Consider the following 23,418-nt stretch of genomic DNA (forward strand, 5'->3'; position numbering starts at 1 on the left):
CAATCATTACCTGCGGATTATTGATCCAGATCTGAAGCTTCCACAGGTCAGCCCCACCAGGGCCTTGGTTCCTGGAGGTCTTCGGGACAGGTGTGTGTGTGTGTGTGTGTGTGTGTGTGTGTGTGTGTGTGTGTGCTCCACCTTCTGCTCTGCGTGGTGTTTCCAGACATCTCCAGCTCAATGATGCTCTCTGTCGTTCCTCAGCAGAGGTGTGGAGGCTCCAGGTGGTCGGCGTCTTCTGCTCACACACCGATAGCAGATGGAGGAGCATCATCTCTGCCTGGAGAAGCTACCTGGACCCCCTCGCTGGGTGTGATGAAAGAGACCTCCTCCTGGAGATAGGGAGGCCCAGATGTTGAGGGGTGATAGGCCCCTGGACAGCTGTTATCAGGGAGGAGGACAGCGGCCGCTCGGGCCCCCGACCTTCTGCGGCCACGTTCTTCTGAGCGTTGCCTTCACAGAGCTGAGGAGGAGATACCAGCTGCAGATCCAGAGGTTCTCCAGCCGCCGTGCGTCATCTTCTTCTGGAGGACGCTCGCCGAGCCATCGATGGAAAGGTGCTCCGCAGGTAAGGGATGACTTCTTCTGATAGGTGACCCTTCAATATGGGGACCGAAGTGTCACATAAATATTAAATACACAGGATTGTATCAAAATATAGAGAAAAACATTATTTATTCATTGATTTATTGGTTTAATTATTATTAAAATCACTTAAAAAATAATAGTGATAATATGATACGAAAATGTATTTAGAATAACAATGAGAGTGATACTAATAGTAGAAATAAAAATGATAAAATAATAATATACAACTAATTATATATAATCACAATTATAAAATATATAATTATTCAATAATACAATGATATAATCATAATAATGATTAATCGTTGGTTTATTTATTGGATTATATTGTTATGATCATTAGCTGTATTTTATTATCATTTACTATTGTTATCTCTTCTATTATTATTTCATTGTCACTATTCTGATTATCATTTTTCTGCTTCTTCATCTTTTTATAATAATAATAATAATAATAATAATAAACATTATAATAATAATATTAATAATAACGATAGTAGTAATAATAATAATAATAATAATAATGATAGTAGTAATAATAATAAACATAATAATAATAATAATAATAAACATTATAATAATAATAATAATAACAATGATAGTAAAAATAATAATAATAAAAATAATAATAAAAACATAATACTAATACTAATACTACTACTAATAATAATAATAATAACAATAATAATAAAAACATAATACTACTACTACTAATAATAATAATAATAATAATAACAATAATAATGATAATAATACTAAACATTATAATAATAATAATATTAATAATGATAATAATAATAATAATGATAATAATAATGATAATAATAATGATGATAATAATAATAATAATAATAATGACAATAATAATGATTATTAATAATATTAATATTGTTGTTGTTACGGTTGCTATCAGGGCAGTCTTACTGCTGCGGCCCCTCCAGCCCCACCAAAGAATGCACTGGAAAAAACAACACATTTGTCTTTTTGTTGCACGTCTGGGTTCAACAAAACAAAACCGCCTTTGAATTCAACATCTTTTGAACAATTTGGGGAAAAAGCCTATAAATAGTTGTAAGTAAAGTTGTAAAGGCGTCGTGCTGAGTGAGCGGCGTGGAGCGGAACAAACTGCACGGGGAGTATTTAGCAAACACGTCGCGTGCCCAGCGCTGTTTTCGGCGTGCGCGGCTCCGTGCACGCGGGGGGGGGGCGGTGGCTGACTTATCGGCCTGCAGGTCAAAGGTCATAAAGACGAGCTCCGCCGAAGGAGACGCCTCTGACCGGGAGATGATCTCCTGTCTTGCGTTAGCTCACACACACACACACACACACACACACACACACACACACACACACGGCTCATCAGGAGCTACCGGGGGTCCGGTGCCTTGCCAGAGGGTGCGTCGCAAACGGGGCCGCCGGGAATCGGACCGCCAACCTTCCCGTCGGAGGTGCTTCGGCCGCACCGATCCATAATCTATAATCACCTCCCCCTCGCGGCGCCACAACACGAGGTTCTGTGGATGCAAAATACCAAAGGGAGATGAAGTGACCTTTTCCGGAGCGCGACCGGGCGGCGCGGCGGCGCTGAAGGTGAGCGGCGGCCCCGGCCCGGCCCGGCCCGGCCCTGTAATCCAAACCTCTGTTTTCCTGCAAACACAGACATTAAATGTGATAAGATGCTGGTGGGATAATGACATAGTGTGACTGGTTTTCCGTACAAACCGAGTCCTTGTGTTTACTGTCAATATTATGGGTGAGACCGTCGCTCCCGGGATGCGTGTCCGGCCGGGACGGAGCTGGATGAGCGCCGACGTCCAAGTCCCACCCATTATCAGCCAGCATTCGCCCGCACGTACCACTTTAAAGAGCTGTTTATAAAGTCATGCTTTTTTGCCACTCTGGGGTCAGTCACTTGTTACTGCTGTCCGCTTGACGAGTGCCTGCAGGAGGTAAGCGTTCCTTTCTCTCGCGTCGCCGGCGGCCGGGATTCCGATCAGGCCGGCGGGGAGCGGCTTCGTCGGGAGAATATCGCAGTTATTTTGCGGGAGCTCAGGTGGCCGGCGCTTTCTTTGCAAAATGTGGTGTTTTCTGCGCGGAGCGTTTTCTGACGGGAGTTTAAAACCCAAAGCGTTGATAGAGGATGACGGAGATGCTGCCGGACGCTGCATCAAGGGAGTCTGAAGAACTTTACGCACCAGCTTGGGAAAAACAGAATAACTCCCCCGATCCAAAAACACACTTCAAATCTGTGTCTCGGGGATTCTGGCTGTGGGACGTTTAGACGCGCACACACGTTTTCATCTTTAGAAAAGAAAAAGTGTAATTGCAGTGGGTTAGCGGACGTTAGCTTGCAACGTGTCACATTTAAAGTGATGCATCTGCATACATGCACATATAGACAGGGGGGGTGGGGGGGGATATTCACCACACACACACACACACACACACAACACACCCAGTGACATACTCACACACACACACACCCCTACAGATATGACAGTGTATTCTGTATTGTCCACCCCTTTGTTTACCTGTGTTTTGAAAATAAGTCATTGTGTTGTGAGACACAACCTGGGTGCCTCGGCGGTGGAACAGACCCTCTGCAGACAACTTCCTTCTGCATCTACCTCCATATTTCCAAAACACCTTCTCTTTGCCTTCTAAATGTATAAGTCTGCTGGATCCTGGTGGTCCTGTGAGTTTTTGAGGTGTAATCATGGTTACCTGTGTCCCGCAGCCGCCTGGATCGCCCACAGGAACGCCAACCCCGCTGCACAGTGTCAGGTGAGGCACCCCATGTCACGACTCAAGAAGAAGACCAGACCCATATTGACAGTCCAAACAGGTCCGGTATGGCTGGCGTGGAGCGAGCGACCGAGCGAGCAAAGGCCCGGCTCGGGCGCCGCTCGGCCGCCGCCGGGCCTTTGTTTACCGTACAGACACGCGTCCCGTGCGCCTTATCTCAGCCGCCGTCTCAAGGGTGCCGCGAAGGAGATTAGGATTACAGCGGCCGTGAGCGGCCCTCGCTGCTGAGGCGGTGGAAGACAACACCCAAAATATCATCTGTGTTTACAAGTTTGGTCAAGCGTGACGGCGCCTGCGAGGAGGAGGCGGTCCGAGCGCCAGACGCCCGGCGAGCCGGATCCCTCTTTGCGAATTGATCTCCGAGTCTGGTGGACGATCGCCACCATTTTTACCACAAACAGGAGGTTCTCTCGGGTTTCCCTCAGAGCTCCTCCTGGAGAATTCGACCGATTCCTGCAAAGTGTCGTCATCCTTTGTATGTATAGTGAGCTGTTTATACATATATATATGTGTATATGCTATTCATCCGGTGAGTTACAGGCAGGGGAGGCAGCAGGTGGATGTGCCTCACTTGCCAATCTTGGAAAGAAAAAATTGTCAAATGAAAAAAAGAATGAAACGTCAAATAGTTTAATATTTAATTTCACCAGTTTTTGATTCAAAATGGCTTGATTTTCACATTTACTGTTCAAATGCCGAGAAGACGTGCGGTGAGGCAGTGGACCGTTGAGCCTCAATGACGGATGACTGCCGCCACGCTCCGCATGAACACCGGCTTGCTGTCTTTCAGTGAAATGTTTAAACACGTTTGCTAGATGAGCTACAAATCCAATTTGTCAACAACCGTGTGTGTGTGTGTGTTACTAGTTTCTTGTGCTGAGCGATCAGAAAACGGCCTCCAAGAACCACTAAGTGAGGCACGCAGTTCCCCTGCCTCGCGGTAGGGGGCGCTCGGGATTCCAGCTATTCTTCTTGCTGCAGAATTCAGCGATGGCAAGCTGGAGTTGATGAAGAAGCTGCTCCGCAGGGTTTGTTCTCTGTAAATCTGATTGTGAAGTCGGCGCCTCGCCAGCCGTGAATCTCACCGCATGCACCGGATTCATCTGTTCATCGTCGATCAGGGCCGCAGGGCACCGGAGCCTGTCCCGGCTGTGATTGGACGAGAGATTCGTCCCGAACCAATCACAGGGCCCTTTATAGAGACGTTGGACCGTTCGCCCGTCCGGACAATCCAACGAAAGCTTTTGTCAGGCGGTAAATCTTACATAGAGTAGACGATGAACCCGCAGAAATGTCCCTGGAAATGGAATCCAAAGACGCCAGAACTTCACTGAAGGCATCTCAGACGGTCGCACCTCCGCCTCTGGTCCTGATCCTCCACCCCTGCTTCTCTTTAGGTGTATGTGGAGCTGAACGAGCTGATGAAGGACCAGAACCAGGAGACCTACTGGCAGGAGACGGGCCGATGGGCGGGCTACGAGGAGAGCTTCGACCCCCGGGCCGGCGTCTGGGGGTCCTCGCACATCTCCTACCTCACCTTCAAGAGCCTGGTCCAGCTGCGACGCACCATGACCACAGGTCGGTAGGAGGAGGATGTTTCGGAGAAGGAGGCGTGAGAAGATGCTGACGCCCTCCCTCGCGTGTTTCTGTCAAGGCGTGATGATTTTCAACAGCCAGGAGCAAACCATGGCCGGCATCGCGGAGAAGATGGTGAGCGAGTTGGTCAACAAGAAGCAGATCGGAGCGGGCGACCAGGAGGGCGTGCTGAAGGCTCTGCTGCAGAACCGCAGGTATCTCCGGTAACACCGACCGGCGAGGAGGTCTTCTGGCACGAGCGCGCGGTCACCGTGAGAATGAACATCTCTGACCACCGAGCGTCCTCCAAGATCCTCCAAGAGCTGGACTTCTCAGTGTCCGGAGTTCACGCCGCCTTGTGTCCTCTCTCCAGCCCGTCGGCCGACGTGGAGAGCGAAGCTCTGACCGACGGCGTCAACCTGCAGAAGTTCTCGGTGAAGGAGCGGGTAAGATGGTCCAGAATAATCCGCAGCTGCTAGATCAGGGGTCAGGAACCTATGGCTCTTCTGGTGATGCCGTATGGCTCCCAGACAATTTCGAGCTGAAAAAGAAAAAATCAGTTTGGAACTGATTTTAAAATACTTGTGATGTTTCGTCATAATAATTCTAGGGTTAGATGGAGAAAGTTGATTGGCTGTGGCGACCCCTGAAGGGAGAAGCCAAAAGATTTCTTCGTAATTCTGTGTCATTTTAAAGTAAGCAGAAATTAGTTTTGAAGATAAATTTCACGGGTCGCCCGTCGGTCGGGTCGGGAACCGTTGGCTTCCGAGCACGTCCGGGTCGTTGTAAAGGTGAAGAAATTAATTTGATCAAGTAGCCAACGACTTTATCCGCATCAACGCTCGTAACGGAAAAGACGGCGACAAAGAAAAAAAAGAGGATGATTCCCGTGCGTTCCAGGCTGCGAGGACGGAGGAACTTGCATTTGGATCTGCGGTTTGTCTGATATGCTATGATAAAATTGCATCGATGAAACGGTCAAATATAAAGCAGCACTTCGAGCAAATCCATACAGCACCAGAGGTCGCATTAAAAGTAAGACCTATTTCAAAAGTACTATATGGCTCTCGATGAAATATATCAAGAAATATTTGGCTTTTATGGCTCTCCCAGTCAAAAAGGTTCCTGACCCCTGTGCTAGATGATGGACCACGTCTGAGGGCGGTAGAGACCAGGAGACCCTCGCAAAAGCTCCTTCCGACATGAGCGCCTCTGCAGGCGGACCGGACCGGCCCTGGTCTCCGGACCGGCCCTGGTCTCCGGACTTTGGTCTTCAGGAGAGCGATGCTCGTCAGGTTAATACTCCAAACTCTTGTTTTTCTCGTAGAAGGAGGAGTCGGAGCGCGTGGAGGCCTCCATGGTGCTCGTGGGTGAGTTGCGAAGGGTCACTTTCCCCTGGAGGGACTCTTGCGGCCCACTGACCCGCGAGCGCTCCGGTCTCCTGTGTGTTAGGAGCTCTGGAGTTCCTGGAGAAGCCGGCGGTGGTGTTTGTTCGCCTGAAGGAAGCCGCCGTGCTGGACTCGGCCCTGGAGACCCCGGTGCGCTTCCTCTTCGTCCTGATCGGTCCTCGCGGGGCCGACATCGACTACCACGAGACCGGCCGCGCGATGGCCGCCTTGATGGCCGACAAGGCGAGTGCTTCACGTCCAAATGTCCGCGTTCTTCTCACGATGCCCGTGTGGATCCATGACGTGGGCCGCCCTCCTCCAGGTGTTCAACCAGGTGGCCACTCAGGCGAAGAGCGCGCGTGAGGTGATGGACGGCGTGGCCGACTTCATGGACTGCAGCATCGTCATCCCGCCCACCGAGATCCAGAGCGAGTCCGTGCTCGGCTCCATCGTCGCCTTCCAGAAGAAGCTGCTGCAGGAGAGGAGCAGGTCCTCCGATCCCGAGTCCCAGCTGGACGGAAAGCCCCGGAAAGGCAAGGCTCCTCCCGCCGGCTTTGAGGAACCTCCTGCGACACCCAAACGTCTCGCGAGATGTTTGCGCGGAGCGTTCTCCTCACTTGAGACCTTCTGCCCCAGTTTCCGTCTCCGCCGGACCTCCACCCGACGACCCCCTGGCCCGCACGGGCCGGCCGTTCGGCGGGATGATCCGCGACGTCAAGAGACGCTACCAGTTCTACAAGAGCGACATCACCGACGCCCTGAACGCCCAGGTCCTCGCCGCCATCATCTTCATTTACTTCGCGGCCTTGTCTCCCGCCATCACCTTCGGCGGGCTCCTCGGTGAGTTTCCAGGTTTCCGGAAGGACCTCTGCCTCGCACGTTTCAACACGTAACCGCGTTCTCTCAGCCGATAAGGTGGACGACATGATGGGCGTTCCGGAGCTCCTCATCTCGACCAGCATCCAGGGCATCATCTTCTGCTTCGTGGCCGCCCAGCCCGTCCTGGTCATCGGCTTCTCCGGTCCCCTGCTGGTGTTCGAGGAGGCCTTCTACGCGGTGAGCCGCGGACGTCCTTCCCCGGCCGGAGACCTTCTGGTGAAGTCACGCTTCCTGTCCTCCGTCTTTCAGTTCTGCAAGTCCCAGAACATCGAGTACATCGTGGGCAGGGTCTGGGTCGGGGTGTGGCTCGTGGTCATCGTGGTGATCATCGTGGCCTGCGAGGGCAGCTTCCTGGTGCGTTTCATCTCCCGTTTCACCCAGGAAATATTTTCCATCCTCATCTCCATCATCTTCATCTACGAAACCTTCGCCAAGCTGGGGAGGGTAAACCATCTTCAGCCGTCTCAGTGCCGCTCCATCTTCGGATTCCGCTGTCCATCCCAACTCCGACTCCTCGCTCCTCTAGATCTTCAGGGCCCATCCGCTGGTTCTGAATTACGAACATCTGAACGACACGGTGGACAATCCCTGGCAGCCGCAGGTGGAGGAGACGGTCACCTACGACAACGTCACCGGCAACACCACCGTTAGCGTCCACACCATCAAGGCGGTCTACCCCAACACCGCCCTGCTCTCCATGTGCCTGATGCTGGGCTGCTTCTTCATCGCCTACTTCCTTCGGCAGTTCAAGAACGGCACCTTCCTTCCGGGAAAAGTGAGTCGCGAGTTCTCGCGGCCCGAAGGTCTCAGAACGGGCGGCCGAATCCGGTCGTCGGCCGCTAAACCGAGTCATGAAACGTTTCAGATCAGACGCCTGATGGGTGACTTCGGCGTCCCCATCGCCATCTTCCTCATGATCGTCATCGACTACAACATCAACGACACCTACACTCAGGTTCCGCCGTTCGAGAAGACGGTCAAACACGTTCCCTTCGTGGTCGAGATACCGGTCCGAACGCTTTTTGTCGTACTTCTCGCAGAAACTGGTGGTCCCCAAAGGTCTGATGGTGTCCAACCCGGCCAAGAGGGGCTGGCTCATCAACCCCTTCGGCGACCACCGGACCTTCCCGGTGTGGATGATGTTTGCGTGCTGCGTCCCGGCCATGCTGGTCTTCATCCTCATCTTCCTGGAGTCTCAGATCACGACGTGAGTTCCTCCGCGCTCGAGGAGAAATCCGCCGCTCGGACGTCGGACTCAGCGCTCGTCTCTCCCGGCAGCCTGATCGTCAGCAAACCCGAGCGGAAGATGGTCAAAGGCTCCGGCTTCCACTTCGACCTTCTGATTCTGGTGGGCATGGGAGGCTTCAGCGCCATCTTCGGCGTGCCGTGGCTCAGCGCCGCCACCGTGAGATCCGTCACCCACGCCAACGCCCTCACCGTCATGAGCAAGGGACCCAAGCCTGTGATCGAGAAGGTCATGGAGCAGAGGGTCAGCGGCATCGTTGTGGCACTGCTGGTCGGTAGGTGACTTCGCCCTCAGCGTCGTTGGTTTTAGTTGTAGAAGATCCCGGACCGTCGTTTCTCTTGAAGGCCAAAACACCTTCAGGTCATGTGGAGTGACCGCAGTGAGTTCTGGACCCAGGCTTTGAACACTCGGCAGGTAAAGAGCCCAAAGGTGGAGCAGATGTTAGAAGGTCCTCCTCACAGCGAGAAGATCCGCGGTTGGATTCTCACAGGGGGCCTTTCCTTGTGGAGTCTCCATGTTCTCCCCTTGGGGTTTCTCAGGGCTCTGCAGGTTCCTCCTGCAGTCCAAACACATGCGGGAGGTTCTACGGAGACCCTGCGTCGTGCAGACGCGTGAAGGAGAAGGTGAACCATCGGATGTCTCTCAATGATGGACGGGTCCAGGCTGAACGCGCCGAGTTCTCAAAGGAACTCCGATGTATCTCCGGTGTCCTCGTGAACCCAACATGCATGTGTCGGTTCCCGTCCAGGCCTGTCCATCCTGATGGAGCCCATTCTCAAACTGATCCCCATGTCCGCCCTCTTCGGGATCTTCCTCTACATGGGCGTGACCTCCCTGAACGGCATCCAGCTGTGGGACCGCATGCTGCTCCTGCTCATCCCCAAGAAGTACCACCCGGACGAGCCCTACGCCACCAGGGTAAGACGATGGCGGACCTTCTCAGTCATATCGCGGCTTCCCGGCGAAAGTGTGTCTACGTCGGCTTCGGATTTTCTTCTCAGACGTGCGCGGGCGAGCTCGTCCGAGAACGTCCAGAGCTCGCCTGACGTGTGACGTTCTGATCCCAGGTGAGCACCGGCAGGATGCACTTGTTCACGGCCATCCAGATCGTATGCCTGGCCCTGCTGTGGATCGTGAAGTCCAGCCCCGTGTCGCTGGCTCTGCCCTTCATCCTCATCCTCACCATCCCCCTGCGCATGCTGATGACCGACCGCCTCTTCACCGAGCTGGAGATGAAGTGTGTAAGTGTGGACGCCCGCTTTCTCTCCGCTCAGGATTAAGACGCATGTCGGCGTGCGAATGTCCGACCCCGGTTTCTCCGTGTCTGTCGTGTCTCAGTTGGACGCCGACGACGCCAAGGTGACATTTGAAGAGGAGCCGGGCCAGGACGTCTACTTCGAATCCCAGATGCCGTTGTAGAAGAACCGCGAGCGGCACCAGCGGGGATTTTTACCGACGGCGGGAAGGAAGAAGGTCGAGCAGATTAAAGTGTGTTGTTCTCGCCGCGAGCGCAAACCCGAAAAACGTGATTCGTCCGCAGACGCGTGTTGTTTATGGATATTAGTAACGATAATATATTCTCTGGCGGGTGGCGACTGGAGGGCGCTCCAGGGTCAAAGCTAACGCTTACGCAACCATCGTGGCACTGATGTTTCTATGTAGCACTGATGTGAGTTACAAGAAGGAAGCGCGTGAGATCCTTCCAGCGAAATTTTAGACCCCGAGGAAGGAAAAGCCGAGTATGTTTCTGCCAAATGCAAAACCCTCAGGTATCTGCTAACAATCCAAAGTCCAATGAAATGTGATCTTTACAAAAAAACGGTGCGAGAAGCATAGCGAGAACGTCCGAGTGTAGAGCAAAGGAACGCCAGGGTGCACGCGGTGCACGTTATTGGAACGCGATGCTCTGCTGCTTTCATCTCCAAGAATTATTAAAGCTACCTCCAAACTGACTGGACGCGCTGCTCTTTGTGGTTTCTTGACGTCCGCGAGAGGACCAACACGACAGGAGACCCTCGTGCAGAACCAGTGACGAGCAGAGGTTCTGGAGTGGAGCGCGTCATACGTGTGGTTGAAGATAATGCAGTGACGGAAAACCACGGAGAAGAATAACGGCCGAATGTCGTTACGTTGTGGACGGAAATCGTCTTCGAGTCTTCACGGCCTCATTTCCTCAGGGCGTCTTTTAGCCGGGCGGCTTTTTCAGGAGCTCCGATCACATCATCTCTGCAGCCCCATCTGGAGCCGATATCAGTGTGACAACAGCGTCCAAAGGCCCATCGACAACCTCCTTTTCCTTTGGGCCTCCCGTCCTCTCCTCACTGTCTCTAAAGCATGACAGCATGGCTGCTCTCGCCTGCATCAAGATACAAGACATATAAAAAAAAAAAAAAAAAAAAAAATTTAAGTAAAACCATCTCGGTTTCGAAGCCTCTGACGTTTGCTTGCATTTCATGCACGAACCGTTTTTTCCCTTGTAGCTTCGCGTCCAGCTCATTCACGTGTGTCAGGATGTCCGCGGTAAAGGCTAAATCACAAAGCCAATCTGTGTCATTCAGCTCAGGAAAATTCTCAAGTAGCTCCAAAAATGAAATAATCTCCTGTTTGAGCTCCCGCATTCATTGATCCGATCATTCAATCATTCACCTCAAGTATGACTTCTGTATCAGTCTTTGGCGGGCCGGATTAAAAAGACCAACGGGCCGGATGTGGCTCGCGGCCGTAGTTTGCCCACCCCTGTTCTACACCTTTCCTTCTGGAAACATTATTTAGCTCCAAAATGGTCTAAACATCTGGACGAAAAACGGAAGCAGCAAAATGTAATTTAGCAGTCGCTGTTATCAACATCATTGTTATTTTTATTATTTGCATTATTATCATCATTGCTATTATTGCAATTGTCATTATTGTTATTGTTGTCGTCATTATCATTATTATGATTTGATGAGAGATGAGATGAGATGAGAACAACTTTATTTATCCCGAAGGAAATTGTTGTGCCAGAGTTTCAAGCAAAAACATAACAATAATAGATAATAGTAGGAAGGAGGGAGAAGGAGGGAGAAATACAATAAAGAAATACAATAAAATATAAAATATAAATACAATAAAATATAAAGTGTCAAGGTTAAGGCTATCAAGTGTTCTAAGGTCTTAAGCACAAAGATTTGAAGATTCCCTGCGGCTGAGGGAAGAGGAATTAAAAAGTCTGATAGCCTCAGGTAGGAAAGACCTCCTGTGGCGTTCAGTGGAGCTCCTTGGTGGTGAGATGTACTATAATCATCCGATGATTGTGAATTTTACACTCTGAAGTGTAAAAGCATGAAGTATGATCTAAAAAATGTCTCCATATTTAGTATACCAGTAGACAGGAATAAAGAAGGAGCAAAGTGGCAATGTGAAGTAGTGCGGTGAGGGATTAGAGTGAGATATCGTATAGGGTCATTCATCGTTATTAACAGGAAAGAAATATATGTAAAGACGTGTGTGAAAGCCACGTACCACCGATGCGAGACCCGAGGACTTCCACAAGTTTCTTCTGTGAAACTGAAGCCAGGAGTGAAATGACGACGCTTTAAGTCCTCCAAGCCGCTAGGGGGCGCCTGCACCCCGACCTCCGCCTCACACAGGCAAATAGAGCAAGAAAACATCGAGTATTCGTTGGACGAAGCGTTCCGGTGACGTAGGTATTTTCTTGTACGCCATTGGTTATCATCCCGATGAGGACACGCCCACCGGAAGCGTGCCGCTGCAACGAGCCGATCGCCTGGCAGCGGAGGAAGATGTCCGGCGGCAGGGCGCGGAGCAGAAGCGGTGAGCGTCCGGAAAACACGCCAATCAATCAATACCGATTATCGATCAACCCCGTGAAAGCTTCGCCGCTGTGCTCCAGGGACGGGGTGGACCGGCGAAAACGTCGGGAAGCTCCTGGCCGCGATGAAGGCGGCCATCCAGGAGAGGTTCAGGATGAAGGTGTTCTCCTACGGGCTGAAGAAGATCGACTGGAAGCAGGTGGCTTTCGATCGCTTCTCCCCAGAAGCCTGCGAGGAGAAGTGGAACCACATGCTGAAGAGTGTGAGTCTCAGGACGCCACGGCTGTGGAGATGCTATTTTTATTTGGAGTCGTACTGGGCTCCATGGAGAGGACCAGGAGGGAGTCCAGCACATGTCAGATGCTGTGGAGATGAAGTCACACTGAGATGGTCTGGAGGAGGTCCAGAGCAGTGTTTCTTGAGCCACGGCACATATTTTACAAGAAAGAAATCCCACGGCACGCCATCAAATACATGTCTAAAACCTTTTCATTATAGAGTGAATCCGTTGTCTGGATTTACTTTCTCAGAGTGGAATCTGGCCCCGTTTGTTGGAACACAAAGCTGATGTTCTTGCAGGAACTGAGGAACTTTCACTGTATTGTCTTGAGCTCACCTTTTGGACTTTCTTCTGACCGGTCTTTCATCTGGCTCAGGATGCTCTTCAGGACCAGACTACTTTTTCTTTTCAAATATTTCTCCTGGCGCTGTATCTCTGCTGTTTGAGCAGCAGCAGGTAGATCCACAGCTTCATCCACCGCCTGTGGCCTTCTAGTAGAAGAGCCTGTCATTGTCCTTCCTGTCCCTGCATGCTGCCCACATAGACAGACCTACCAGGACACGTTATTTGCGTTGAATCGACCCGTTTTGGACCAAATCGCGTGAAACTGGTATTTTTCCTCGGCGCAGCTGTGCCGCATGCTCTACAAGACCATGACCAAAAGACTGGAGGCACAGATGATGGTGAGGAGGAGGTTCTGTAAGGGAGCAACCAGGACTTATAGGATCAGGAATAGGTCCGTCAGAGGGACGACACATGGTAGATGTTTTGAAGAGAAGGTCAGAGAAGCCAGACGAAGATGGTTGGGTCATGGACAGAGGGAGAGTCAATATATTGGTGAGAGGATTGATGGATATGAAGGTAGTTGGTGTGAGAGAGAAGGATGTAGAAAATGGGGTTGGATGGAGAAGGTGGATTCACTGTGGAGGCCCATGGAAGTAGTAGTAGTAGTAGAAGGAGAAGGAGGAGTAGAAGAAGTTTATGGCTGGAAGGAGAGAGGAGAGCAAGTTAGATGGTTGGAGGAGGACAGGCTGGATGGAGGCAGGTGATTTGAACACATTTATTTAGTTGGTGCAAGATCGCCATAATCTACAAATTTAAAATGACATTTTAAAAATGAGCAAACTAAAATCAAATACATTTTAATTAAATACTCAATTTATTAGTTTCAAAGAGCCACAGGTACATATATCTATATCTATATCTATTTAGATATAGACATATATCTATATATATATGTACCATAATTTCCGGACTATTGAGCGCGCCTCACTATAAGCCGCACCTGCAAGCCGATCGCTATCTCGGGCTTCCTCCTGCGCACTAAAACTGTCAAAGTCGTCTTCGTCGGTGTCGGAGTTGAACGGACTCAGAATTTCCCGGTCATTTCATCGGTCTGATGTGACGAGGAAAAACGTTTTAGCGGCGTGAAACTCGTTAGCGTCCCCCACCCAAAAAAGTCCATATATTAGCCGCAGCGTTGTTTACATTAAAAAAGTCGCGGCTTATCGTCCGGAAATTACAGTATATATATATATATATATATATATATATATATATATATATAAATCACACACACACAGACATGTGTGTTTGCACGCATGCAGCTACCATGTGTCTCATTAAAGGTAAAGAGCAGTTATGCAAAACAAAAATATGTATTAGTATTTCTATATAGTATATTACTGAAACACAAGGGCAACTAATGAATTGTGTGTGTGTGTCGTGTGGTGTGGTGTGTGTGTGTGTGTGTGTGTGCAGATGCGTAAAATGCGGACCCTGTCGGAGCTCATCGCCGAGGCTGAAACCTCCCTGACTTCCCGCTCTTCGCCGAAGAAGGCGAGGAACGCTGAGATCCAGGTGCTTCCTTGAGGAACCTGAAGGTCCCTGCTCACCAGGCAGGAGGAGACAGCAAGCCAACCATACTCAGATATTCAAGGCATTCATAGTACGATGAGGAGGAACCCCTTCCAGCTCCTTGGTGCCTCCTCCTAAACTATGGTTTCTGGATGAAGGCGACTTCTGCCCGGAGAAGTGGATCTGATCCGGTCATGATGTGTGGGTGAAGCTCCCAGCAGAGGAGACCCTGCACTGACTGACTGTTGGGTAAAGATCTGGGTCACAGCATCCAGCGCATCCAACGCCCTCACAGCCAGGATGTTCTCCTGGTGTCTGCGTGGGGTTCCTCGGGGTTCTCCGGGTTCCTCCCGCAGTCCAAACACCTGCAGGAGCTTCACCGGAGACCCTGCGTGGTCCAGATGTGCGGATGAGAGGGTGAACGGTCAGATGTTTCTCCATGAGGTGCTAAGTTTTAACCCTCTCCCTGGTCCGGGTTGTCCTCCTGCAGGTCTCAGAGAAGCGCCTGAAGAGACCGCCTCCCCCGAATGCCATCTACTGCATGGAGAACATCGCCAGCGTCAAAGAGCAGCACCCAGAGTTGACCTCCAAGGAGCTCTTCAATGTGGTCAACCAACAGTACAAGATGCTCCCTGAAAAGCAGAAGGTACGTTCCCTCCAGAGAGCTTCTCCTCCGTCGCTGCCTCCCCCGGCGTTCAGTGGTGATCTTCTGGATTCTCACCCACAAATCCAAGGCTTGCTATGAGAGGAGGTTTCTGATGGCCAGCAACAAATACATTAAGGACAAGAGGAAGAAGAAGAGGAGGCTGAGGTAGCGTGCTCTTCTTCATTCATTCACAAGGATTCACGCTCATCTCCAAGAAGTGAGAACCAATGCTCTCCCACAGGTACGGATATGAAGACGAAGACGAAGACGAGGACGAGGACGAGGACGAGGACGAAATAGAATTCGGCAAAGTGAGTGGTTTATGTTCTCGCCCAGTTTGATCCACCATTTACTGAGGTGGGGTTTGGAGAAGAACTCAGCAGATGCATGAAACCAAAAGAACATCCATCAGAAGAACAGATGAATAGGAAAGGTGGAGAAAAGAGGTGAAGCTGTGGAGGTTCTCTTTGGGAGTGAGGAGGACGGAGAGGATCGGGAAGGAGTCCGTCAGGGGGACAGCACATGCCAGATGTTCTGGAGATAAATCACACTGAGATGGTTTGGACGTGGACAGAGGAGGGATGGAGAGGTTGGAGGAGGTCTGGAGGAAGACCAGAGAGGAGGTTTCTGGATGGAAGGAAGGGGACAGGGAGTGAGCTGGTGTGAGAGGAGAGGGTTAGGTGTCATGTCCATGTCCACAGTCCTAGAACGTCCATGGATGGAGATGTCTAGAAGACCTCCACACCCTGATAGCGCAGCGTCAGGTTTCTAATTCTCTGTCTTGGTGTTGTGTTCTGCAGAGCGCCAGAGGCCGACTCCTACTCAAGTCCCGCAGGAAGGGAGACCCGGCCAAACCCCCCCAGTACGAAACACACACACACACACACACACACACCTTGGGATGACGGTGATATCTCACCCGCTCTAGAAGGTTCCTCATGGTTCTCAAGCCTCTTTCTCGCGTGGCTTCAGGAACGGCTACCAGCTGTTCTGCAAAGAGCAGCGGGACTTCATGCACGGCGTCTCCGGGACGGAATACGTCCGTCTGCTGGGCCGGCGCTGGCGAGAGCTTCAGGAGGAGAAGAGGAAGGACTTCAACGCCCGGGCCGAGGAGGTGAGACCACAGCCCGGGTCTGGAGGTCCGGCTCCGAGCAGCCGCACGGTTTGAAGAAGTGTTTTCTGTTTTCTTTCCTTCAGCTGAAATGGAAATACCTGGGAGGGAGGAGGACGTCCAAGAGGGTGAGTTTGCAGGGAGGCTGTGACAGCAGGCCGTAGGGTTGAGGACCAGCGCTGAAGTTCTCTTTGTCCTTTAGAAGCATGCAAGCCCCAAGGTGGTGCAGGACCCTGAGGAGGAGGAGGAGGAGGAGGAGGAGGAGGAGGAACCGGTGGTGCGAGAACCGGAGGTGGTGCGAGAACCCGAGGTGGTGCGAGAACCCGAGGTGGTGGAAGAGTCTGAGATGGAAGAGCCTGAGATGGTGGAGGTGGAGATGGAGGAGGTGGAGATGGAGGAGGGCAAAAAGAAGAAACTGAAAGGACCAAAGGTGAGACTCTAAATGCACCACAGCTGAGTGGAGTCTCCATGTTCTTCCCATGTCTGCATGGGGTTCCTCAGAGTTCTCCAGGTTCCTCCCAAAGTCCAGACACATGCAGGAGGTTCAGGAGAGCCTGCATTGTCCAGACGTATGGATGAGGGACTGGTTGTGTGTTCAAGATGAATGAATGACTCCCTCCAGCTTCCCTCACCAGCAGACTCTCCTTGTATGGTCTCACCTTAGCAGTGGATCACACACACACACACACACACACACACACACACACACACACACACACACACACACACACACACACACACACACACGGGGCTAACCAGACCATGAGGAGAAGCTTGGTAAGGCTTATGGGGGTCATGCAGGCGTGTGGAAGATGGAGCTCCACGGCCTCCTCCTAGATACAGTGTTCTCTGCTGGATGAGTGTGTGTTCTTCCGAGCCTCCGACCCCAGCTGTGTGTGTCCTCTGGTCCCAGAAGAAGGCCGCGAGAAGGAAGGATCTGCTCCCCGGCGAGCCGCCGATGCCCCGCTGGTGAGGAGGAACGACGGGACGGCCCACGTTTGCGGCTCCGTCGTTTTGAAACGGCGTTCTCTGACCCGAAACGTTGCTCCGCGCCCCAATAGGTCGGGGCACGGCATCTTCTTAAAAGAGCAGATGGAGTGCCTGAAGAAGGAGGTCCCCAATCCCAACGCGCGCCTGGCCAAGGTCAACAAACTGTGGAAGGAGCTCAGCGTCCTGGAGAAGAGTTACTACACGCAGAAGGTCAGCGGACGCATGGTTAGATACTCCACGGAGCTCCAAAGCTGGTTCTCGGTACGCAGCCCCCGCCGCCGTCCTTCAACCTCCCCGCTCCTGTCCCCCACCCTCATCTTACACACCATCTGCTTCCAGAAATTGCCAGAAGATCAGCGGCAAAAGTATTTGGAGGTCAACCCCATGGTGAGCGGCCTTTTCACCCCCTCAGGTCGGTTCGGTTCATGCGCCTTGTTGAACGTCTGACGCGTTTCCCTCCAGAAAGCCGCCTTCCTGTCTCTGTACGCGGACCGCAGCCCCGGAAGAGAAACCCTGGACCTCAACAAACCATCGGTAAGTGTCTCCGGAGGTTCTCGCTCATCAGTCATGGAGGATCCGTGTAGAAGAATTTCTTTTCTAACTATCTCCTCACTAATATATTTGAATCCAAAAAGCAATGAAATCAGGCTGTTGTGGGCCTGGAAGGTAAAGATGCTCCCCGGGCAGAAGATGTTTCGACATTTTCCTTTTGTTCCACACAGGATTCAGAAGACGAGGAGATGGAGGACAGCAGCGACGAGGAAACACAGGTCAAGCTGGACTTTGACAAGGTACGAACGCCAAAGATCTCCGCGCGCGACAACCCGTCCGTCCGCTGACGTGCATCACTTTAACCGCGTGTTCCCGCAGGAAATCAAAGAGGAGGATTTCACCTTCGACATCTACTAGGACCTGGAGAGGACGGACACACACACACACACACACACCTGGAACCCGAAGGGTCGCCGGACCTTCTGACGTGTGATCCACGGCGTCTGCTGCGAGCCGCACCGCTGGTCTGCGGGGCCTCGTCCCTTTCCTGTGTCGATACCCACAGGATTTATTTGTTGAATAGGAATATTTTTCAATTTTAAATCCATGTCACGGAGGTCACGTGTGGCATGCCTCATATGTTTTGGAAATGGATGGATTGACATTCTGAACAAAAAAAAAGAGGATTTTGAGTGATTTGGCTTGAGTTCAGTGCACAGAAATGGTTGTTTGGACATTTTACCTCTGGGTTGTTGATAAAGATATTTAGAAGTGAGAGGTTTCCCGGAGTGAAGGAACCGTTTTTAACAACTTTCTAAGAATTCTTCTGTGAACCCTGGGCTGTGACCCGACCCAATAAACCTCTTTGTAAACACAATAAAACAATAAAATAATGCCCGATCGTGTCAAACCACAGGCGTCCCGCGGTGCCCCACGCGTGGGTCCCCACGCCGACCTCCGCGTCTCCCGGCTCTGCGCTCCATTGGTCTCGCCTGGCCGGCGGAGCAAAGATGGACGCCCGCCGGAGCAGGTAAACAAACACGGTCGACGGTCGGCGCGGCGCGGAGCACCTACAGAGCCGGGGCTGCGACGCGGGCATCGGCTGTGTGTCCGAGGTAAGTGCGTCCGGGCTCCGCGGAGCCGCGGCGCGGCCGTCGGTGCTCCGCCGCCGGCCGGCCGGCCCTCGCCCGCTCCCTCCCCGCTCCCTCCCTCCCTTCCTCCGCTCCCCGCCGGCCGGACGGGCGGTTACATTGTCCGGCTCCCCGGACCTCCGCCGCGGGTAACGAGCTAGCTCTCGCTTTTAGCCGCGGAGTCGGGTCCGAAACACGGCTCCGCTCCGGAACCCCGCGGTCCCCGCTCCCGCCGGCCTTCCCCCTCCCTCTCCCTCCCCCCGGTCTTTGTTTTCGTCCCCGGGGTTCGGGCTGAGCTCCGGGCCGGGCGGAGCCGGCGCCGCCCGGCCCGGAGGCGCAGCTAGCATCCCCGGGCTGCGGTGCTAACGGCCGCGGGTTGAAGGACGCGCAAACCCCGGCGGTCGTGGGTATCTGCGGGCCGGGGCTGGCTCTGAATGTGGAAATCACGCAGGTCTGCGGTGGGTGTTTGTGCGTGATCCCGCTCCGGACTGCACCCCCCCCCCCCCCCCCGTCCCGTCCCGTCCCGCCGCTCCCCGGGCCCCGCAGAGCAGCCGGCCGCGCTGCAGCATGACCACAGTGGCGGCCGCTCATCCGGAGCTTCTGGCAAATGAAAATGGAGGAGGTTTCAATGTCCAGCCTGGACAACAGCAAGCTGGAGGTACACACACACACACACACACACACACACACACACACACACACACACACACACCAGAAGGGTCTCCTGGATGTCTTGGCTGATCTCCATGTCCCTGGTCCTCCGCCCTGCCAGGGTCTGGCGCAGGACATCCTGTCCGACCTGGTGGAGGACGCCTGCCTGGGTCTCTGCTTTGAGGTCCACCGGGCCGTCAAACAGGGCTACTTCTTCCTGGATGACACGGACCAAGAAAGTATGAGGGACTTCGGTGAGTTGGGGTTGGTGTTCTTCTGGGGCGGGCCGGATCAGTGTGAGTTTCAAATGCGTAGATAAGAGGTGTGATCCCGGTCCCGCTGCCGTCAGCCTTCGGGCCTCGGGGCAAACACATCGGACCGTGGTCCTCCGCCTCGGCCAAGAGGCAGAGATGGAAAGCGAGATGTTGGAGAAGGTTGTCCAGGATGGACTCTGCTGTGAGCTGCTCGTCCCCGAAGGAAAAGATGTCGAAAATAATCTTGTCATTCATGGATAACGTGTCGCGATGATGCTTCGCCTCTCGTCCGAGCTTCCCGAAGTCCGGACGACCGAGACCTTCTCCCGATCACTCTTCTCCGCCTTTTGTTTTTAAATCCCAAGAAATCGTGGACCAGCCGGGGCTGGACGTGTTCGGCCAGGTGTACAACCAGTGGAAGAACAAGGAGTGCGTGTGTCCCAACTGCAGCCGCAGCATCGCGGCGTCCCGCTTCGCCCCGCACCTGGAGAAGTGTCTGGGGATGGGCCGCAACAGCAGCCGCATCGCCAACCGCAGGTACGCCGCGGGCCGGGGGACCTGTTCTGAAGGACGTCTGGAGATAATGCGGTCACTTTGGACTCTCGCCCCGCGGTCCGCAGGATAGTCACCGGAAACAACACCAACAACAAGTCGGAGAGCGACCAGGAGGACAACGACGACGTCAACGATAACGACTGGTCCTACGGGGCGGAAAAAAAAGGTAGCCGGTTCTCGTGTTCTGATGGCCGGCCCTGGGGTTTGGGTTTGGGACGTGGGATGTCCTGAAATACCTTCTGGATTAAAACTGATGTCCTTTGTTTCACAGCTAAGAAAAGGAAATCTGACAAGGTACTTAAGATTTGATCATTTCACGTCTCCGCATTTTAAATGTTTCATGAAAACTTTGGATTCCGAGATCCTCCCCCTCAGTGTTTTGTTTTCCTCTTTCATCCCAGAATCCAAATTCACCCAGGAGGTCCAAATCGTTCAAGCACAAGAGCAGTAAGTTGAGCTTCTTCTGTGCATCAGTGACCCTTTGTTTATGTGACTCTAAAAATCCCACATTCAGGTTCTTTTTCTTCACCAAGTCTCATTGCAATTATCAAATCAAATGAGCGTCACGTCACTTGCAGCAAAACATCAGATAGTTCTCGTCATACCAACTCTCCTTCTGCTGTTGTCGCTGCTAACACGCTCCGCCGCTAACACACATCACTGCTAACACAGACCACAGCTAACACACACCACCTGATTGTAAAACATTCTGAAAGCCAGACACCTGTTTTTAAATTCCTCTCTCGAGTCAACAAGCATTGGTTTTTAATAGCTGCTGACAGGAGCCAGCGTTTAAAACTTCTGCTGGTTTTTCATGAGCAGCAGAACCAATCCTTGTCCTGCAAGGTCACGTCAGATTTGGCCCTGGAATTCTTGCCGTATGCGGCCGATATACATTTGTCCGTCAGGTCAAAATGACGAGCTGAACGATGTGGCGTCATCAAGGAGAGGGTCGCTGTAAAGATTCGAACAAACATCCTGCAACCTCATGAAAAGTCCTGTCGGCACCACGCGTCTCACACGCACCCGTACATCCATCCTCAACTAAAACTAGCCGCGTTGTAAATGTAATTTCTCACCCATCAGCTGCTAATAAGTCAGAAAATTATGTTTTTTTTTTGTTTGATCACCGTTCAGTCGCCTTTGTGGTGACCTCCAAAGCTCGAAGAGACTCAGTGGAAGGTTGAACAGCTGGAGCTGAGGAGCAGGGAAGCATTTTCTGAGTATTCTGAGTGATAAAATGAAGGGACGCTTACATTCCCCTGCACGAATGGTATTGATTATGTGTTTTTTTTTCTTTTTTTTTTCCCTCCACCGCAGGCTTGATGGGTCCCAGGCGTCGGATGGAGAACCAGGAAAGTCCACGCATGCTGATGAAAGATGAGGCTTTCCCTCAATAACACTCAGCCACAAGAGTAGATTCTCTTAGCGGTGTGTGTCCAGTTGCACCCCAGCACGCGCACCCACGGGAATACCCGTATCACTTCACCCTCGTGTTAGGAAATCATCGGACGTTAAAACTCAAAGACCTCACACTTTATACTTGAGATGTAGCTTCGTTCCCGAGGATACCGCTCCGACACTGGTGCCATCTTCTCCGGACCCTCTGGAGTGGATCATCTCAGACCACGGATATGCAGATGTGGTCTCGTCGCACAGAAATAGGCCGGTGTGTCTTACTCGCCGGCAAAGAGGACGTCATAATCGCGTCCGCAGACAGTATGACGGCCAGGCATGAAGTCGTCTTTTGTTTTCTTCGGTGGAAGACGATACGGCGGAGGGTCAGGATGTTTGGAGGAACGTCTGTCCTTTCATTTGACATTCGGTTCCGCTCAAACTGATCATCGGCTCAGTGTGAGAGAGAGGACACGCAAACATCACTGTTATTATTCTCCTATGGAAAATTAATTTCAAAGGATCAAGATGTTGGTTTATTTTATTTTTTTTAGTTTGTTTTTTGGTGGCTAGACCAGCTTGCTTTCTAGAATTCAAAGATGTCTTTGCACCACGTGTTTACTTTACAAAGGGTCACAGGTGTCCTTCGGTGTGATGTGATAGTGTAAATATTCCAACTGTTGAATTGCTGCTATCATAGCTCAGTTTTATTTCATCTGTCTGTCATAATAAATGATATGTTACATGTTCTTTGCTGCCATGTTAACTTGGATTCTGAACCAGGGCTGCGTGTGGAAGTTTACATGAAAGTATTCAAATCCCCCCGGGAGGAGGGGAGAACGCCCAGGGATTCCCCCGGAGGAGCCGGACCAAGTGGACGGGGACCCGGAGACCCCACCCCGCGAGACGGATGGATATTAAAAATCAAGAAGAGATCAAAACCACGGCAATGGGGAAAGCATGTTGATCTGCGATACGTTGCTGTTTTCGGGGTCACAAACAGAATCTCATGCTACGTTTGTTTTCTGAACTTACCCAGACAACATGGTGGAACACCAGATCATGCATGCAGAAAAAAAACAATGGTTCAATCTGATAATAAAGATGTGTTCATTAGACAACAAAATCTGTGGGTGTGTTTTCCAAGTGCAACGTTGATACATTTTATGCTGCGCTGCCTTTTCTTTTAAATGTCTTTTGAATTTGTGATATGTGGACACAATCCCATGGTTACATCTGCAAAGTTCTACATCCTGAGGCCAATATGTGCGTGTGTGTTTGCGTGCTTGTGGGTGTGTGTGATGGATCGCAGAGCAGGGCGGTGGTTGAGAATCTGCTGTTTTTCGGAGTGGCAAACAAAAAACATTACAAAAAACTACATTTCCCATCTTAGTCGGTAGTCCGTCAGACACTGAAACATTACTGCTGTTAAAAGTAATACATAATGAGAGTGTGTGTGTGTGTGTGTATGATGGATGACAGAGCAGGTCGATGTTTGTGTTTTCGGAGTGGCAACATAAACCAAAACAAACGCAAAACGAAAAAAACATTACAAAAGACTACATTTCCCATGTTAGTCTGTAGTCCGTCGGCGACACTGAAACATCGCCACCGTGGAAATGAATGCATAATTGGTGCGTGTGTGCGTGCAGTCACAAGTAGTGATAGTAGTTTCCCCGGAGCGGGTCGACCCAGCCCGGTCCTTCCTCCCCCGGTGCCTCCCCCCGGGTCCGTTGCCGGCCCCGGAGCTCCATCTGGGCCGGC

The 23,418-nt window shown here is 51.7% G+C and overlaps 3 protein-coding genes across 7 annotated transcripts; all 3 read left to right on the plus strand.

Moving 5' to 3' along the window:
* The first annotated feature begins 305 nt into the window (after positions 1-305).
* Positions 306-10,433, plus strand: slc4a1b (solute carrier family 4 member 1b (Diego blood group)). Of its 2 annotated transcripts, XM_086140629.1 has the most exons (18): positions 310-568; positions 3,326-3,372; positions 4,791-4,971; positions 5,048-5,183; positions 5,342-5,414; positions 6,296-6,338; positions 6,421-6,599; positions 6,679-6,889; positions 6,993-7,196; positions 7,264-7,412; positions 7,485-7,679; positions 7,762-8,010; positions 8,101-8,190; positions 8,276-8,442; positions 8,514-8,755; positions 9,230-9,399; positions 9,549-9,722; positions 9,820-10,433. In XM_086140629.1, exons 1-18 carry the CDS (start codon positions 550-552, stop codon positions 9,898-9,900), a joined length of 2,610 nt encoding a protein of 869 aa, XP_085996755.1. In that variant the 5' UTR covers positions 310-549; the 3' UTR covers positions 9,901-10,433. The 2 variants fall into 2 exon arrangements, with proteins under 2 accessions (XP_085996754.1, XP_085996755.1); XM_086140628.1 differs by having other exon boundaries at positions 306-568; positions 7,762-8,190.
* Positions 10,434-12,222: 1,789 nt separating this feature from the next.
* LOC147215066 (upstream-binding factor 1-like protein 1) lies at positions 12,223-18,563 on the plus strand. Of its 3 annotated transcripts, XM_086140409.1 has the most exons (16): positions 12,223-12,294; positions 12,374-12,555; positions 14,335-14,433; positions 14,921-15,076; positions 15,165-15,241; positions 15,318-15,387; positions 15,877-15,938; positions 16,049-16,190; positions 16,274-16,315; positions 16,390-16,617; positions 17,101-17,156; positions 17,249-17,438; positions 17,517-17,564; positions 17,640-17,711; positions 17,900-17,968; positions 18,048-18,563. In XM_086140409.1, the coding sequence occupies exons 1-16, from the start codon at positions 12,264-12,266 to the stop codon at positions 18,084-18,086; spliced, it is 1,563 nt and encodes a 520-aa protein (XP_085996535.1). In that variant the 5' UTR covers positions 12,223-12,263; the 3' UTR covers positions 18,087-18,563. The 3 variants fall into 3 exon arrangements, with proteins under 3 accessions (XP_085996535.1, XP_085996536.1, XP_085996537.1); XM_086140410.1 differs by lacking the exons at positions 12,223-12,294; positions 12,374-12,555 and adding an exon at positions 13,105-13,256; XM_086140411.1 differs by lacking the exons at positions 12,223-12,294; positions 12,374-12,555; positions 14,335-14,433 and adding an exon at positions 14,558-14,679.
* Positions 18,564-19,263: 700 nt separating this feature from the next.
* atxn7l3b (ataxin 7 like 3b) lies at positions 19,264-22,400 on the plus strand. Of its 2 annotated transcripts, XM_086140413.1 has the most exons (8): positions 19,264-19,457; positions 19,572-19,704; positions 20,070-20,241; positions 20,325-20,425; positions 20,531-20,553; positions 20,661-20,706; positions 21,397-21,463; positions 21,576-21,713. In XM_086140413.1, exons 1-7 carry the CDS (start codon positions 19,407-19,409, stop codon positions 21,444-21,446), a joined length of 576 nt encoding a protein of 191 aa, XP_085996539.1. In that variant the 5' UTR covers positions 19,264-19,406; the 3' UTR covers positions 21,447-21,463; positions 21,576-21,713. The 2 variants fall into 2 exon arrangements, with proteins under 2 accessions (XP_085996539.1, XP_085996538.1); XM_086140412.1 differs by lacking the exon at positions 21,397-21,463 and having other exon boundaries at positions 21,580-22,400.
* Positions 22,401-23,418: the final 1,018 nt, after the last annotated feature.

The sequence above is a fragment of the Fistularia commersonii genome, chromosome 33 (assembly GCF_037954325.1).
Source record: "Fistularia commersonii isolate RoL2024-O1a breed Wild chromosome 33, RoL_Fcom_v1.0, whole genome shotgun sequence".
NCBI classification, from domain to species: Eukaryota; Metazoa; Chordata; class Actinopteri; order Syngnathiformes; family Fistulariidae; genus Fistularia; species Fistularia commersonii.